Source organism: Oxyura jamaicensis, chromosome 1 (assembly GCF_011077185.1).
Source record: "Oxyura jamaicensis isolate SHBP4307 breed ruddy duck chromosome 1, BPBGC_Ojam_1.0, whole genome shotgun sequence".
Taxonomy (NCBI): domain Eukaryota; kingdom Metazoa; phylum Chordata; class Aves; order Anseriformes; family Anatidae; genus Oxyura; species Oxyura jamaicensis.
Genome location: NC_048893.1, coordinates 69,850,233 through 69,868,729, shown reverse-complemented (window position 1 = coordinate 69,868,729; position 18,497 = coordinate 69,850,233). Strand labels below are relative to the sequence as shown.

At 42.9% G+C, this 18,497-nt stretch overlaps 1 protein-coding gene across 1 annotated transcript in view; it reads left to right on the top strand.

Annotated features, from left to right (window-relative positions):
• Positions 1-14,682, top strand: part of BCL2L14 (BCL2 like 14) — a 15,701-nt gene extending 1,019 nt beyond the window's left edge. Inside the window, exons 2-7 of the mRNA XM_035315357.1 lie at positions 623-740; positions 8,255-8,683; positions 11,390-11,605; positions 12,508-12,575; positions 13,562-13,834; positions 14,568-14,682. Coding sequence (XP_035171248.1) covers positions 653-740; positions 8,255-8,683; positions 11,390-11,605; positions 12,508-12,575; positions 13,562-13,834; positions 14,568-14,609 — 1,116 coding nt within the window. The 5' untranslated portion in view covers positions 623-652 and the 3' untranslated portion in view covers positions 14,610-14,682. The remainder of the gene's footprint in view (positions 1-622; positions 741-8,254; positions 8,684-11,389; positions 11,606-12,507; positions 12,576-13,561; positions 13,835-14,567) is intronic.
• The last annotated feature ends 3,815 nt before the right edge of the window (positions 14,683-18,497 follow it).

The window sequence follows — 18,497 nt, the reverse complement described above, 5'->3', positions numbered from 1 at the left end:
AGAAAGAAAGAAAGAAAGAAAGAAAGAAAGAAAGAAAGAAAGAAAGAAAGAAAGAAAGAAAGAAAGAAAGAAAGAAAGAAAGAAAGAAAGAAAGAAAGAAAGAAAGAAAGAAAGAAAGAAAGAAAGAAAGAAAGAAAGAAAGAAAGAAAGAAAGAAAGAGAAAGAGAGAAAGAGAAAGAGAGAAAGAGAGATAGAGAGAGAGAAAGAGAAAGAAAGAAAGAAAGAAAGAAAGAAAGAAAGAAAGAAAGAAAGAAAGAAAGAAAGAAAGAAAGAAAGAAAGAAAGAAAGAAAGAAAGAAAGAAAGAGAGAAAGAGAGAAAGAAAGAAAGAAATGATAGTATTTGCCCAGAAGCCCAAAGCAGCTATAGACTTTGTCCCTTGCCTGGCATGCTGCTCAGCACCTCTCGCAAGTGCAGGGGGCAGGCCCCACCCTTCCTGCCTCCTATAAGTAAGGTGACATGTTTGAACTCTGTTCACATAAGGAAGTGTACCAGCACATTTTTAATGAAAGTGCAGTGCCATTCTTAGGGAAAGCTTATGTATATATGTTTTGATGAAAGGCTTAAAATAGTCAATAGAGTAAGTTCTTTATTTTTTATTTTATTTACTTATTTCCCCTAAAGGGAACTGCTGTGCTTACAAGGCTGATTATAATGAAAAAAAAGAGTAACCACTGGAAGAAAAGGAGAGAGAAGTTAGATCATCAGGCACACAGTGTTGCTGGTGCAATAGACCTGGAAGGTAATAAACACCTTTTTCTTCTCTGAACTTAGTTTCTCTTCTGTAACGCTTGATTGTCCATAATCCAGCACAAGGCTCTTATTTGTATATAGATTAATCATGGCTAATTCAGAACAATGTTCTTTCAGGTTTAGCTGTGATGTCAAAAAGTAAGGGAAGGAGGTACTGCACTAGGACTTTTGGAGCTGCCATACAAGCCTTGCTGCTGTTGATGGTGTGCTTTTGAAAAGAAAGTTTGACAGACCTAGTCAATGACAGCAAGGTGGTTTTTTGTTTTGTTTTGTTTTGTTTTGTTTTGCCAACCACACTACATTTAGCTGTGGACAGCTGAATTTAAAATTCAGGACTACCCCAGTGAATTTGTGTAGCCAGGTAGTGCATCATTTCTCTTCTGGAGGCTGAGTGGTGGGCAGCCTTTCATCCTTGAAGGAGGGAAATACCTCTGGACAGCCACAGAGCAGCAGATAACTTCTCTTTTGAAAGACATAGATCAGCATAGACCTTTCTATACAGCATGCATTGTGTCTATTGCACAGCAGTGCTCATGAAAAATCTGTTGTCATTACGGATGTTTATTGTGTCATGCTAGTATAACACTATGTTTACTAATTCTGTGGTGTCCTGTTCAGTTAAGATTTAATAAGGAGCAGATAATCCTGCAGTTTGCAAGTCATTGCTTTCCATCCTAGAGGTGACTGTGTTGCAGTACCATGAGGAGAGATCCTTTCCTGTGGTCTCCTGTGTAAAACCAACTTTCCACAGCCTCTGTACAGTTTAAAACAGCACAGCCTCTCCTGGACAGACAATACCAATCTAATAAGGGTTTTATGAGAATTAGTGAGTCAATACACATGACATACTGTTTCAGTGGAGTTTGCTGCTCACATACGAGTGAACTACAGAGACCCACGATAGTTCTGCTTTTCTCTGCAAGAACTGTCAGTAATTTCAGGTCATCCACAAAGAGAAAAGGATCTAGCCTGAATTGCTGTTCGAGAAGTCTTGGCCGTTGCTTCCTCTTGCATGGAAGCCTCCAGTGCCAAGTTCCCCAGTCTGCCCCTCTATATGTGAGAGCAGAGCTGAAGGGAAGGACCCGCACCTGGGATGAGTCACTGAGGTAAATGGTGGTGGTTTTTATTAGTAAGGTCTTTCTCCAGCATTGCCTCAGATATAACATGGTTTATTCATAATCGGCGTCTCAGGCAGCAACTGCACTTCTGTCTTTGCTGGCTGGGAGAGAAGCAGCAGATCAGATGTGAATAGCTTAGACTAACAATAATTTGGGGAGGTCGGGGGGAGACTCTTTCACTTCTCCATTCTGCTTCATCTGTTTAGCCTTTCAGAGCAGGTGCTACGTCCTCTTCCTGAAGAACCACCTTCAGCTGCCTGTGCTTCTCTGAGGTCTACTGGTGCTGGTGAAAGGACACATGACAGAGAACTGAGTTAAATATCAGGTTCAGCACTGACATTGTTTGACTTTGGCTTGTGTGAGATCCCTTAGCCTTTTGGAGGAAAATCTCCGTGATGCAGTGAGAGGAACCTTCCCACAAAAGAAACAATGGGAGAGCTTTCCTGCAGATGCCATGCTGTGTGGGCATCTGAGAGAGGACAGGACACACGGTAGAAGGGTCAGAAGAAGAGCAGGGGCTTAGGAAATATGAGTTGGGCGGCCCCAGGTTTGACCATGGGTGACCACGTGCCAAGAGGACACGTACAGTTATCCACTCTATTTAATTTTAGGCCCCTCACTACAAGAAGGACATTGAGGCCCTGGAGCATATCCAGAGAAGAGCTACGAAGCTGGTGAAGGGCCTGGAACACAAGTCCTGTGAGCAGCTGAGGGAACTGGGGTTGTTTAGTCTGGAGAAGAGGAGGCTCAGGGGAGACCTTATTGCTCTCTACAGCTACCTGAAAGGAAGGTGTGAGGAGCTGGGGGTCGGCCTCTTCTCATAGGTAACTAGTGATAGGACTAGAGAGAATCCCTCAATTTGCACCAGGGAAGGTTCAGGTTGGAAATGAGGAGACATTTCTTCTCAGAAAGAGCAGTCAGGAATTGGAATGGGTTGCCCAGGGAGGTGGTGGAGCCACCATCCCTGGGGGTGTTCAAGCAAAGGTTGGACATGGTGTTTAGGGACATGGTTTAGTGGTTGATATTGGTATTAGGGTGATGATTGGACCAGATGATCTTTGAGGTCTTTTTCAACCTTAATTATTCTATAATTCTATGATTTGCATCTATACTTGCTGCCTGCTATTAACAATTAACAATAATACAAGTAAAGTCAAGAAATAGCATAGCCAAGATGCCACAGTTTTGCACAGTTTTGTCAAATACAGGCCTATAGCTGGACACGTTCAAAATCAAAAGTTATTTCACCTACTTTTGAACCTTCACAATATACTTCCCCGTCCTTTCCTCCCCCCCCCCTCTTTTTTTTCCCCATGTATGCAGACATGAGCCTCAGAGTCTTGTTTTCACATGCCTTCCTAAGAAAGACTGAACAATCACATTGCTAATATCTCTTTTCTTTAGGGTTACTTCTTTGTATCCTGCCAGCTAAGCCTCATATAATGGATTTCTCAAGCTTTTAGATAAATGTCATTGCAGACAGCCCAGGTGGTGTTACAGTGCTACAAGTTTTGGGGGTATTTGTGTGGCCTCATGGGGTGCACATTTAGGTGTGATGGGTTCTCAGAGAATCCAGAGAGTGAACCAGGTTTTGCTAGTTGTACTCCTCACAGATGTCTGTGTATGTTTTTGCCCTTTTTTTATTATTATTATTATTTTTTTTTGATTCTGGCAGATAAGTCTTGAGATGGATGGTGGGTTATAGTTTAACGTACCCTTAGGAGAGTTGGGAGTTGGCAGTTCACTTTCAATATGCTGGGGAATTTCATATGGATGTAATATTTGGCAATAGAAATAAAAAGTATGGAGGAAAATGAAGAAGGAGGGGATACTACTGCTTCCTCTGAGGCCTGCAAGCTCCAGAAGAAAAATAATTTAGACCAGAGTTTTTAAGTAGACAGAATGAGATTGTACTGCTACCCTCCATCATCTGATCCTCCAAGTTTCTTTTCCTAGGAAATAATATGCAGATTCTGGTTTTAGCAGGACTTCCAAGCACTTGTCAAACCAGATCAATGCTTGCATTATAAAACTTTCTTAATAGAGTCTTATTTCTGAGAGAGTCCATGCAAAGTTAATGCTCCTGCTGCAAAAGGCTTGTCTTGTCTCTGGCCCATATGAGATAGGATATTAGGAAAATAATGTGGTTATAATATGAAGAAGTAATTCTAAGGAGAATCATAAGCCTCCAATTAAGATTTCACACTTTAAAATGAATTGAATAACAGGTTCACTTCTGGCAGTCTGCTTTTCAAACACTCATCAGCATTTGGTGATATCTACTTTTTTTGCTCTCTGTGAATAATGGCATACATGACCAATAAACTGTGACTACTTGTCCTCTTTTTAGGCTCCCGCGGCCTAGCTGGATACACAGGGGTGAAATTTCTTACCAAGGCAGCTGTGCTCAATAAAAGTCCCAGTATGGAATCTCCTATGTCACATTTTCACCAAAATAATTTGTTTCATTTCTCAGGGATTTCCCATCAGAGCAAGGTGCAGGTTTATCTGTACAGCTGCATCTGGTGTGTAAGTGCTTATTTGACGTTATGTACCAGGAAGCTGTAATAATACCCCACCTCCTACTATCAAACTGCACTTAGCCTTGTTTAGGACACCAGCCTTTGAACTCTTATTTGATTTTTATCTGTACAGACATCTTCAGTGTTGTTTGGGTAGGGCAGATCTAAACACATACTGTGTAAGAAATATTCCAGTGTATAGGGCTGTACTGATTATTTTATGCTACTGCAAATTATTCCTCTTGCTATTCAGGAATTAAATTTATATTATTTTATGTAATTAGTTTATAGTTTGTATAGTATTTATATTAGTATTCATTTTTGCTTTTATATTAGTGAAAATGAGTGTATATGAATATTATACAAATTATTTTAGATCCAGTAAAGAGTACCCATGATGGGGAAGGCTATACTGTTTTAAGTAGCTTTGGTGTCTGATCTGAAGGCCTAAGCTAGATCTTTTCAAGGAGAAATTTGAGTTTGACTAAGTATTCAATAATGAAAAATAATGAACCTTTAAAATTTTCTCTCTCTTTGTGGATGAACTTCAAAATGAAGCAAATGGCCTTGTTTCTGAGGCAGCCATGGAAGTGCTTGTTCCAGGGTTCATTGGCCAGCTGAAGAGATCTGCAAATGCCTTGCTTTCAGAGTCCTACACAAGAGTCAGGGTGAGATAGGGAGTATATAGAGGAGCCAGATGAAGGAGCAAAAGTGTGGCTGGAGAACACTGCCCTGTACTTGTTGCCTGTGTGGCAGAGACACTGAGAAGTGCAGTGAAGCTTAAAATACTGTTTAAGCTACTCTGGTTTGCTCTGGAAGATGGGATCAAACAATCATAGGTCATGGAGAGCTTTCCACCTTCCCTCCCCAGCATTCTGAGGGTAGTATATCCATCGATGCTCCTTTCCTAGGCAGAGCAATGAAGAAGCAGAAGCCCTGTGCCTGTCTTCTGTCTTGCATGGTTTCAGTCAGTTTTTTTTTTTTTTTTTTTTTTTTTTTTTTTTTTTTTCCTTCTATTTCTAGCTTTCGCTTCTTTTTCTCCACATGGTTTGTTTCTCGTAAGAGTCTCTTGCTGATTCTTGCCTATGGGGCTTTCAGTTTCCCTTGCAGGTTCATTAAAGCTCTTGATGACCCCTTGAATATCTGGAGGCAGCAACTTGCAAGAGAGGAAGAACTGACACCGTCTCCCCCATCACCAACTGCCAACAGTGGGTCCAGCAAACAGGAAGGGACTCTTGGCATGACCTTGTGAGCAAGATGTCTCAGTGCAGGATGGGACCCTGCCAGGACAGGGCCACTGCTGAAAGATCTTCAAAGGCAACATAGCTGCTTGTACTTTGGATATTCTTGGGGTAAATCCTCACCCAGGTACATAGTCAGGGAACAGTGAGATGCTTTGTCACGTGAAGTTAGGTATAGATTTTTACACACTGAACAGCTAAACATTACAACACATGGCTAGGGGAAAACTGAGCAAGCTGAGACCCAAGCTTGTGCTAGGAAGAATGTTTCAGAGAGGCTATTGCCACATTTTTGAGACAGGGAGTTGGAGGCTTGAGATGGTGGTGAGTCAATGTTTCGACTTGAGCACAACTGGGAGATCACACTTTGGCTCAATTGTGGAGTGAATTAACATAGCAGTTTCCTGAGAGAAACAAACCATCTTTCCTTTTTCTACCAGAAGATGTGGTGTTTGTTTGGTTGTTTTTTTCCCCGGTTCTCTCCACCTCTCCCTGTCACATTATTCCCATTCTCTTTACTTTAGTGTTTTGCTCTAGGCTGTCCTAAAGTGACCGTGGAAGCTAGTGATACTCCTGCACAGTGTCTGGAAAAGTCCATTCCCTTGAGCAAAAAATAGTTTCTAAAATGGAATGCAGACTATGAGCTGCATTAATACATTTAGCAGTTCAAGGTAACAGGAACCACAATGGTATGTAATGCAACACTCCCAGATTTCTTCCTCAGCTATTTCTCTTTTCCATTTTCCCTTCCTCATCCCCTTCCCTTTTCCTGGTAAGGACAGTGCTGAACTAAGAGCACATGTAAGCCAGGGGTTTGAAGTTGGTCTAATCTCTGATGCTCCTATGTTTGGTAAGGAAGAGTTTTATTTTTATCTCCCTTTTTTGTCTCTGCTGTGTACTCCTATGGGAGTATAATTCATGGGACTAGGATGGTTGACACCAGATGAAGGCTTGGTGCTTCAAATGTACACATATAGATTATTTCACCCTCATACGAAAAAAAAAAAAAAAAAAAAAAAAAAAAAAAAAAAAAAAAAAGAGGATTGTAAACCTAGAACTTGTTTTCTGGAGTTTGAGGAAAACCTTTAGTAACTTAAGACCTCTGCACTGAAAAGACAGGTAATCTGCAATTAAACAGCAGCCTGGCAATCATACTGCCTCTATGCCTTTCCTCCCAGCATCTCTGAAGGATCAAAGTCACTGCTTACTGTGGCACTACCATTGCAGTGTCTGGAGATGCCTGCAGAACAAGGCTGCACTAAGAAAATTGCCTCCTACAGAACAGCTGCTCTGTTATGTGGCACAAAATGCTGAATTAGGAGCTACAGTCCCATGGGCAGAAATTAAAAATACATAGGGAGCCAGGCATTCTGTTCCCAGTGACTTTCCTTTGGATTCACCTATATGCATATATGTGTGTGCCTGTGTGTGTATATGCTTTTGTTTCACTCCCAAATGTGAGTCTCTCCGCTTAGCATTTGAGCATCCTGTTGGAGGTATATCAGCAAGAGCGTTTTATTAAAAGAAGCAAATAGCTGAATGATATTCCAGACAGAAAGAAATTAACTTAAATTTATTTCTCTCAGTCCAAGCATGTATGGTGGCTTGTTCTGTTACAATGCAAAGGGATACCGGGAGATGGAAAAATGTATGTGCATGCTGTGGGATTGATATGTTTATTTGGACAAGTACAAGTTACAATAGTTGTGTGCCACCATCCTATTCATTGCACACAAGATTATTGACTCAGGTCCCCTAAAGTGAAGGAACAGTTGAGAACATTATATGTATCAAAGTTTTTCCTAATCTTTGTGCTAGTTTTTTCTTGCTTTCCTAGTCCTACCTAGAGTACCCAGGGCCCAAATTTGTCGAAGTTTGCTCTGAAAGCTAAATTTGTGTTTAGTTAGATGCTGGCCTTGTGGCATCATCTGAGCATAGTCTGGGCTTTTCCTGTGCAGTGCTTTGACAAATCATTTTCCTTTCTGTCCTGAGAATCAGATATTATTGTTATATTTCCTGTTTTCCTGAACTGCACCCCAGTTATTTAATACTCCTTTATATTTTTCATATTTCCTAACTAGGCCACCTGTATGCTTCTCTATCTCCAGGAAAAAAAGAAAAAAAAAAAAAAAAAAAAAAGAGAGAAAAAGAAAAAGAAAAAAAAGCTTTTGTTAGAGCTTTTATGTGTTTGCTGAATTGAGCTACTTCTTTTCTTTGAAACATGCCTCAAATGTTTGGGGCAAGTGTTTCATATTGTAAATTACCTTATTCTCTTGCAGTAAGACCAAACAATGAAGCGTAAAAAGCACTTGGGTTGAGCAGTTATTGAAAAAATTCTCTCATGAACCAAATGCAGCTAAGAGCAAAGTAGCATATATCTTGTTCAAATTCTTTTATTGCTTTAATTGCCATCTGCAGTGTTGCTCAGTAACCAAATTCGCTTTCTACAAGACACTGATTATCTGGTTTCCAGGTACTGCAATAGCTGCAATATCTGCAATAACCATCACTGAGGTTTATAAGGTGTTCAGTGAAAGGTTCTGTAGAAATGGTCAAGTATTGGTTGGTATTTATGAAAAACAGGCTATTCCCTAAGTTAAAACTAAAAATATGTTCTTGCAGGGACTGAGATGTCTTCACCAAATTATGTCAGTATGGAAGAAATACCGCTGGAAGACAACGAGCGAGACAGCATAGAATACAAAATCCTGATGGCCTATGCACAGCGGCGGTTGTCTGCCAGCATATACAAGAAAATTCTGAAAAATGAGACAAATGCACCAAAATTTTCATCCTTAATCAGGAGTGAAGTAGAGATTCACCATCAAAGGGGAAAAGATGGTTCAAGCCAAACATTGGAACTGCAGAGTGGCATGAGGAAACAGCAGAGCAAAAAGAAAACAAAACAAAAACATTTGTCAGGATATTGTCTACCCTTCTTCTGCAGCAGAGCAGAGCAGGAAAAACACCAAAAAACTTTTGTACCTGAAAGTCACACTTTTGGTACATGCACTGAGAGCCTTTCAGTACGGAGTTGTCATCATCAGACAAGTATGTCTTAGTTCTTTCTTTTGCAGTTTGTCCTTAAATCTTCCTCTAAATAGCTAAAATGACTCAGGGCCTGTGGAAAGACAGGAAAAGGAAGAAGGCTTCTGTTACTTTTTGCTCATCTTATGCTAGCTCTATTGATTTCCAATTAGGAAGTCAGATTGCTAGATCTTCAGTAGTGCTTGCATACAATATTCATGGCTGTGACTCACTTTTTTGGTTTTCCATCATATGGTGATAAATATACAATCATATAGGTTGGTTTTTATGAGCATTGGCTTTTAATTTTTATACCCGGTTAGAAAGAAAACATGAAACTCTAGCCAAACTGAAAACATTCACACTAAAATCAAGGAAGAGAAGTTGTCTGAATGCCTTTTCATAGGGCTTTATCATGGGACATATATTCCACACAAGAAATCAAAGTGTTAGCCTCTGCTTGAAACTCTGGTGCCAAGCAGTTTGAGGCAACCAGCCTCAAGCAGAGAGCAGCCCATGTCTCTGGACTGCCTCTCATAATTCCACTGTGTATCTTAAATGGAAACAGTCTTCCACAGTTATATAAAGCTCCTTTACATGCTGCTACTCGTGCCACAGGATTCCTCTCAAGTACAGATCCTGACTGAAGAGACAGGCTTCAAAAATAACGTGTGGTCTGAGGCTAGGTTGGGAAGTTAGCAGGTCTTCATTTTTAAGAGAACTGTGGAGGGATTTTTCCACATCAAGTCTAAACTGACCCTCCCATGTGCTGGAAGAAGAGGTGTTAGGTAACAGTAATCCATCCTACATTCGGGGATCCCATCCACCTACACGCTCTGCACCCTTGCCTCCAAAGCCAGCTGCACGTAAGGTGCTGCACTGTAGACAAAGATATTTTACCTTTTCTGCTCTAGGAAATCATTTATACCTTAACCTCTCATGAAAGACAGAGAGGTTGGTGAAGTGTCCCCATTAAGTAGCCATATGCAGTGTATGATAGGTTGTCATATTTTATTAATATAAATAATAGGGGGTTGTTTGTCTAATTTGTCCCGAGCTGATCACAGAATCACAGAATCACCTAGGTTGGAAGAGATCCTGCCGTCTCCCTGACCCCTTGGTGTCACAGCGGTTGCTCTCTTATTTCACTGCATAAAAATATATTCCTAAAGATTATCCCCCATCCTTGATTAGATTAACTGTCCTGGACCAGCTCCTGCCCACCAAGCCCGTAATTCTCCCTACTGCCAAACCCACCTGCATCTCTCAAAAAAGGGTCCCTGCCTCAACCCAATTCATTTTTCTAGGGTGAAATGACCATAACTTTCCATGGTCTTGATCCAGGTATCACACCCATTGTGTCCATTTTTATTTCCATTTCATTTTTACATTGTCAAGAAAAGTTCTCAAGAGTTTGTGGTCAACTGCTTAATGGTCCTGCCAATACATGGCCATTGTCCCTGCAGGTGGAAGCATGGCCTCAAGGTAACACCTCACTATGCTTTCTGTTAACCTCCCTGGAGACAGTGGTTGGCTTCAGACACAGACTTTACCTGCCTTTGGACAGATTGCTGGACTGATTCCTAAAACATTATTTTTTGTAACTTACACTGCTGACAGCTGCGAAGCAAGCTTGGCCAGGCCATTCAGCAGCAAATGGTGATGCTCTGGGGGATCACTCTTTAGAGAGAGAGCCTTTTCTATTTAAAAACAGTTGTCTATTAGATTTCTGAAGTCATAACCATACGCTGTCACAAAGGGTCCGATTCCCTTCCTAGAAGTTTAGCGGCTCTGCATGTGGACAAAGAGAAGGAAATGCCTGGGTGTTGATTCACCACCCTTGAAATACAGTTTTTATTGGTCACCTTAACTCCTGCTACCCTCACAATACACTCTGCCTGTGAATTTTGCATGTGTTGTGGTCAGGCCTCAGCTGAGCTTGTCTCACTGCCTGCTGATCACACAGGAGCTGCCACTGAGATCAAGTTTTGCATCCCAAGCTCCATGAGGCTAGTTGTGAAAAAGAGCACTTTCTAGCTGAAGCAGGCCTTGCAACATCTCTTTCTGCTCTCCTCACTTTAGCAGGATCCCTTGTAGAGTCCCCTCACCAAGTGATGTCTTCATCCAGTGAGGGTCCTGAACAAGGTGGATAAAGGTAGTTTGGCTGCCAGGTGATGGCTTCTCCTAGTATTCAAGTCCAAACACAACAGTGTTGAGGACATGAGAAATTTCTGTGCTAGAGGTGCCTTTGAAGTGGTCTGCTTCTCCTTAGCTCAGGATCAACCTGTGGGAACAAGGAAAGAGCATTCAAATACAGTACCTTTCCCAAATCTGGGGCTATAGATGAACTAATGGGCATTACCACACTAATATCAAGGTCTAAGATTCACAATCCTATAGAGCAGTACTCTCCTGTTTCTTACTATAGGATGTTCATCTGAGTTGCAAGGATGTGTGCTAGAGGGCAATGCTTACACTTGCTTCTGTATGGCCTATGTATAGTTAGCTGCTGCTCAAATACTAAAGAGGCGTTGTAATGCATTACTTACCTCTCTAAATTATTACCAGCTGATCTCATGCAACAACAACAAAGCCCCAGCTTGGGAAAATATATCTCTTGGTATCCTCTGGGTACTTCCACCTCAAGGAGCATGTAAACAAGTAAATCTCTGAATTATTTCCTGGAAAGATTAATTGCCATCTTTATTTCTCACCCTCCTTCCCAATCAGGTGAAAAAGCAAATGTCAACAACACTGCAGACCACCCTCCTTCCCAATCAGGTGAAAAAGCAGATGTTGACCACATCGCAGACAAACTTGCCAAGCTTGTTACTTCCAGACCTCAGTCATCTCCTTCAGATGTGATGTTCAAGACGCTGGTGCATTCCCAGTCTCTGGAAGAAGATGGAAAAGATACTGCTGAGGGAAATGAGAGTGAAGGAAATGGTAAGGATGAAGAATTCCCTTCTCGTAGGCAGGTCATGAGGTTGGTATTGCACACCAGGGTGTTTTTTCCAGGTATGGTGAAGTACTCAGGATTTCTCTGGTAAGATGCTCTGAAGGGGGAAGTTTGTTCTGCTTGTTCCTGCTCTGTTCCCCACATTTCAGGTATTCCTTTTGCTACCTGCTACTGCAATTAAAGAGAACATCATTAAAAATCCAGGGAAGTGTGACATAAGAAAAAGAGAACGGCAGCCAGGTGACAGAAGGTGACAGAGCAGTGATAAGAGTTAGGGACAGAATAATACACTGGGACTCTAAGGCCAAAGACCTGCCATAGGGGCAATGATATCTCAGTCAGTAACTCTTCAGAGAGGGGACAACATTGATCAGCAACCTGTTAAAAGTGTGAACTGATGGTCTTCTGTGGTGTCTGCAGAGGTTTGTTTTTAATGCAAGCTTCCTGGGGATTTCTGGTTGCAAGAAGTAGCCAGCCATGCTTACATTTTCTTTAATCCAGCAAACCCAGAGTTTGTTCTGATGAGCTGCGGAAGGTGTAATTGGTAACAATGAGGGGATTTTTTTCCCCTCTATTTTTAAGTCCATTTTCTTGGGCTTCTGCTAGCTTCCCATTTGTTCTGTCTTGTTATCAGCCATACCTCAAAGCACGTAGAGCTGCTAAAGCCATGCTCCTTCCCAAATTCTTAACTGGAGCAAAATATCATGCAGATGGGAAAAGACCATTGTTTGCTCCACACAGACTAGAACGGCTTCTGCATATAAAGCCTGGATACATAAACTCTTTGTTAATTTGCCACAAAATAGCAGCTCTTTTCATGATTAATTGACAGAAGGACTGAATCCTACTGGAAAGCAGTGATATTAATGCCAACTCTTCTCTTTAACAGATGAAAAAAAGACAATACAAATAATAGTTGCACTGTTAAGAAAATCAGGGGATCAACTAGAAGAAAAGGTAAGTACTTCTGTTTTCAGGAGCTACACAGGCTAGAGTGAGAGACAGAGAATACACTTCTGTTGGGAGAGAATGTTTCTATCCTGACCTTCTCTTTCCACATTTAGGGCTTTCTGAAACCTTAACCATTCATTCTGAAACCTTTCTTAAGTTCAGAAGACTAGCAAAGGTCTCAACTGGGGTGTAGGAGGAAGACAACAAAAAGGTGGTGGATTTCAAAGAGTCACTTGCCTCATTCACATCAAGTTTGATAGGACACTGAGCACCTGACTAACTCCATGAAACTCCTTTACTTGTGTTAAATTTGGCATATGAGTTGTTCTCAGTGAAGGAAGGGAAAATCTACAGTTTTAAGAATTGCTGTATAGAAAGAGAAATAAATCTGAGTGCCTTTTGAGAACCATACACAAAAGCTATACAAAAAGATCTGCATGAGTCCACTATTAGGAATGGTTGTTTTCTATATTAAAAATACAGGTACATGTTCTCTAAATGCCCTTCATTAGCTGCCCCTTCTGATCTATATCAGTATCATCCCACATGGAGGACATTTTCTGCTCTGGCAGCAGAGAGGTACTTAGATAAGTTAAGAAGTGTCACAAAGATTGAGCAAATGGAGGTTAGGACAGCAGGTGCTGCCAGCACTTCTCATAAACTTTAGTGTCATCTTCCCACTGCTCCTGCCTCCTCACATGCAAGTCTCCTTATCAGTGTCACGCTTCTTTTGCTTTTTTCTCTCTCTGCTTCTCTCATTCAAATGCAAATAAATAAATAAAAATAAAAACTTGAAGAATCACAGTGACACCTCCAGAGCCTGAAGGAACAGCTGTGCAGTGAGGTGTGGGGTTGTGTGTCATCTCTTCCATTCAACACCACAGTTAGACAATACATATATTATCTAGAGGTCCTCTCCTTTCCCAGTGGGATAGGGAAACAAATTACAACACAAGTGGCTCAGTTTAATTGATCCTTATTCTTATTTTCAGTTCAAAAAGGACAAGACTTTGTATCAGCAATTTAAAGACATGCTGTCCTACACCTTTTTTGAGAGGGTCACTGATACATTCCTGGAGGATGTCTCAGCAGATTCAACAAATGAGACAGAAAGCCAACTACAATGTGCCAAAGTTGCCTTCACACTGGAAATTGCCACCAGACTTACTGCTGTGGACAACCATCCTATGAACCTGGTCATGGGCTTTGGATCAAAGTACCTCAAAGAACACTTCAGTCCGTGGATTCGTGACCAGGGAGGCTGGGTATGAGTTTTGCCTCCCTTGATTTGAGCATAGTATAGAAGTACCATACTTCCATAGAATTGGCATGGGCCAGCTGCAAAACAAGCTAAAAAGGTATTCTTTAACACAGTATGTATTTAAGCTGTGGACTTCCTTCCCGCAAGACATCTTCTATGCTGCAAGATTTTTATTTACATAGGTTCAAAATCAATAGGAGACATTCATGGAAAGCTGTTGAATATAAGGCACTATTCCTGGTGCAGGCTGACTTCAGCAAATAGCTGAAGGCTGGGAGAAACACCAGGAAACTTCACTACATGCTTGACCTAATCTTAAACTTCTCCCCTAAAAGTCTGTTGTTGGCATGTTCTGGGGACAATGTAGCAGTTCAGCACTTCATACAGTCTGCCCTTATGGTATTGTATATGTCCACCTCTCTGTACACAAAGACACCCATTTATCTTCGTATCCCACTTTCAAAGTCATCTGTGGGAGGTGTCCTTTGGCCAGCAGTGGTGCAGAGCTGCTGTTCTTTGTAGCTCATTTGCTTGGCTGTGTTGTGAGGCACTTGCAACAGAGATCTTACTCCTTTTGTGCTTCATGAAGTGCTGTAAAGTGTACGTCCATGGGAACAGATTGTATGTGAGGTCAGAAAATCCTACTGGCAAACCTACTGACTGACTCCAGCAGATTTGAATTTAGGATGAGGGTCATCTTTGCTTTTACAATTTTATGTTTTCTTTCTCTGTTACAGGAGAAGGCTTTGACTTCACTGGATCAGGAAGAAGTAGAATAAATGTGAGTGAATATGTTCTTCAGGGTGCATGAACCTTGAGTTAAGGAACATGCAGGATCTTACCACAATCCAATTCCCATGGCTATGTATTTTTATTTTTCACATGGAATGTTAGACTTTTGCATGGCTAAGTCTGATGGGTACAATAGCACTTCCTCAAAGTTGGTATTGATGTAGAAGTGCTTTTTAAAGGATATGAAGGCACTTCCAATTCCTCTGCAGCATTCAGTCCCATGGATAGTGATTTCAGGTACCTTTCTGAGTAGAGGTGCTTGCCACTGCTCCTACAGATGGATGTTGAAATGCAAACACGAGGAAAATATCAGTGTGCAGTCAAGAATCACTGGACTGTGATCCAGTCCACTTCCACTTCCACTGAGCTGGTGGGAGGGGACGAGGAGCAGAATGTGGCCCTCATAATCCATGAGGAAATGGTTGGTGACCTGCTACAGCACTTAGATGTATGCAAGTCAATGGGGCCAGATGGGATACACCCAAGGGTACTGAGAGAACTGTTGGAAGAGCTGGCCAAACCACTTTCCATCATTTCACAGAATCACAGAATTGTAGGGGTTGGAAGGGACCTCAAGAGATCATCGGGTCCAACCCCCCTGCCAAAGCAGGTTCCCTAGAGCAGGTTGCACAGGTAGGTTTCCAGACGGGCCTTCAATATCTCCAGAGAAGGAGACTCCACAACCTCCCTGGGCAGCCTGTTCAAGCGCTCTGTCACCCCTACCATGAAGAAGTTATTTTGCATATTGGTGCAGAACTTCCTCTGATCCATTTTTTAGCCATTGCCCCTTGTCCACAAACCACTGAAAAGCAGTTGGCCAAATCTCCCACACTTAAGATATTTGTAAACATTAGTAAGATCCCCTCTCAATCATCTCTTCTCAAGGCTGAACAGACCCAGGTCTCTCAGTCTTTCTTCATAGGGAAGATGCTCCAGGCCCTGTATTATCTTTGTTGCCCTCCGCTGGACTCTTTCCAGGAGATCCCTGTCTTTTTTGTACCGGGGAGCCCAGAATTGGACACAGTACTCCAGGTGAGGCCTGACCAGGTCAGAGTAGAGGGGGAGGATCAACTGCCTTGACCTGCTGGCCACGCTCTTTTTTATGCACGCCAGGATCCTGTTGGCCTTCTTGGCCACCAGGGCACACTGCTGGCTCATGGCCAACCTGTCGTCCACCAGGACCCCCAGATCCTTCTCCTCAGAGCTCCTCTCCAGCAGGTCATCCCCCAGTCTGTACTGATACATGCAGTTGTTCCTTCCCAGGTGCAGGACTCTACGCTTGCTCTTGTTAAACCTCATTTGGTTACTTCCTGCCCAGCTCTCTAGCCTGTCCAGGTCTCTCTGAATGGCAGCACAGCCTTATGGTGTGTCAGCCACTCCTCCCAGCTTTGTGTCATCGGCATACCTGCTGAGGGTGGACACTATTACCTTGTCAAGGTCATCGATGAAGATGTTGAACAAGACCAGACCCAGCACCGACCCCTGGGGAACAAGGCTAGTCACAGGTCTCCAGCTGGACTCTGCCATTGATCACCACTCTGAGCACGGCCAGTCAGACACTTCTCAACCCACCTTACTGTCCACTCATCTATCCTACACTTTCTCAGCTTGCTAGCAGGATGTCATGGGAGACAGTATCAAAAGCCTTGCTAAAGTCAAGGTAGATGACATCCACTGCTCTCCCCCCATCTACCCAGCTGGTGATGCCATCATAGAAGGCTAAGAGGTTGGTTGAACACGACTTCCCCTTGGTGAATCAGTGCTGACTACTCCTCATAACCTTCTTCTCTTCCAAATTGCTTGGAGATGGTATCCAGAACAAGCTGTTCCAACACCTTTCCAGGGACAGAGGTGAGACTGACTGGCCTGTAGTTTCCCAGATCCTCTTTCTTGCCCTTCTTGAAGACCAGAGTGACATTGGCTATCCTCCAGTCTTCAGGCACCTCTCCTGTTCTCTAGAATCTTTCAAAGATGATAGAGAGCGGTTCAGCGATCACCTCCACTAGCTCCCTCAGCACACGTGGATGCATCCCATCAGGACCCATGGATTTGTGTATGCCGAGCCCACTCAGATGCTCCCAAACCACTTTCATCATCAACCAGGGGGGAGATCTCCACTTTCCAGACTCTTTCTCCTCCCTCCAGGGTCCAGGAGTCCTGTGGGGGGAGTATTTGAAGCAAAGATTGAAGCAAAGAAGGCTTTCAGTATCTCCGTCTTCTCAGCATCCCCCGTTACCAGGACACCACCCTCATTCAGCAGGGGACCCACATTAACTCTAGTCTTTCTTAAAAACTTCTTATTATCCTTTATCTCTTTTGAAAGCTTCACGTCCAGGTGGGCTTTAACCTTCCTCGTCACACCCCTGCAGGCCCTGACAACACTCCTACACTCATCCCAAGAGGACAGGCCCTTTTCCCACATTTCATAGACCTTCCTCTTCCTTTTGATCTTGTTGATGAGCTCCTTGCTCATCCACGTATGTCTCCTGCCCCCTTTCCGCAATTTCCTACTCTTAGGGATGCACCAATCCTGAGCTTGGAAGAAGTGCTGTTTAAAGGCTGCCCAGCTCTCAGAAGCACCCTTGCTTTCTAGCAGTCCATGAGATACCCCCAAGAAGGTCCCGGAAGAGGTCAAAGTTAGCTCTCTGAAAATCCAGGGTAGCAATCCTACTTTTTGCCTTACTTCTTTCACAAAGTTCCATCCTGAACCCCACCATCTCATGGTCTCTGCAGCCCAAGCTGCCCCCAGCCTTCAGATCCCTAACAAGCCCATCCCTGTTGGAAAGAATAATGTCCAGAAGCACCCCCTGACTCATCAGTTCCTCCACCACCTGTGTCAGAAAATTATCTTCAATGCATTGAAGGAACCATTTGGACTGTGTGTGCCTGGTTGAGTTACTTTCCCAACAAATATCTGGATAATTGAAGTCCTCCATGAGAACCAGCACCCAGGATCGCAAGGCTACTTCCAGCTGCTTGTGAAAGGCCTCATCAACCTCCTCCTCCTGATCTGGTGACCTGTAGTACACCCCCACAACAGTGTCACCCATACTAGCCTGCCCCTTAATTCTCACCCACAAGCTCTCCATTTGTCTTTAACCCTCCCCCAGGTGGAGCTGGGTACACTCTAAATGCTTCCCTCATAAAGGGAAACTCTTCCTCCTCACTTCCCCAGCCTGTCTTTCCTAAAGAGGACATAGCCCTCCATGACAGCGTTCCAGTCATGCAAGCTGTCCCACCGCGTCTTTCTGATTGGAATGAGATCGTGGCCCCGTGACCGTACACAAATCTTGAGCTCATCCTCTTTATTTCCCATGCTTCACGCATTGGTACACAGGCACTTTAGGGAAGCAGCAGGCACAGTTACCCCTAGAGGGACACAAGAAGAAGATTCCAGATGGGGTATCAGGATCATTACTTTCTCTGAGGAGCCCTTGGACGATCCTATGGGACAACTCAGAGTTTTTTCCCTACTGTCTTCATCACTGTCAGCAGTGACAACATCCCCCAGACCTTCTCTGTCACTTCTAACTCCCCTCCCTTCCCCCATCAAATCTAGTTTAAAGGCCTGGTAATAAGTCCAGAGAGCTTGCTTCCCAATATACTTGTGCCCCACTTGCTGAGCTGGCATCTGTCAGCAGCCCGCATACCCGGCTTCTCAAAGGTCTGCACCAGATCAAAATTGAAAACAAATGATCTGATCAGAGGTTTTAAAGCTGTAGGTGTGACAGGAAGAAATAACAGTGTATCATTTACAATAAAGATGTGTTGCAGTGAAACTATTCATAATGTGGAGGCTTGTTTTGAGGCCCATTAAGTGAGGACTTAGGGATTTCCATCCGCTGCAAATCCCCAGATGGAGAGGGAACTAGGAA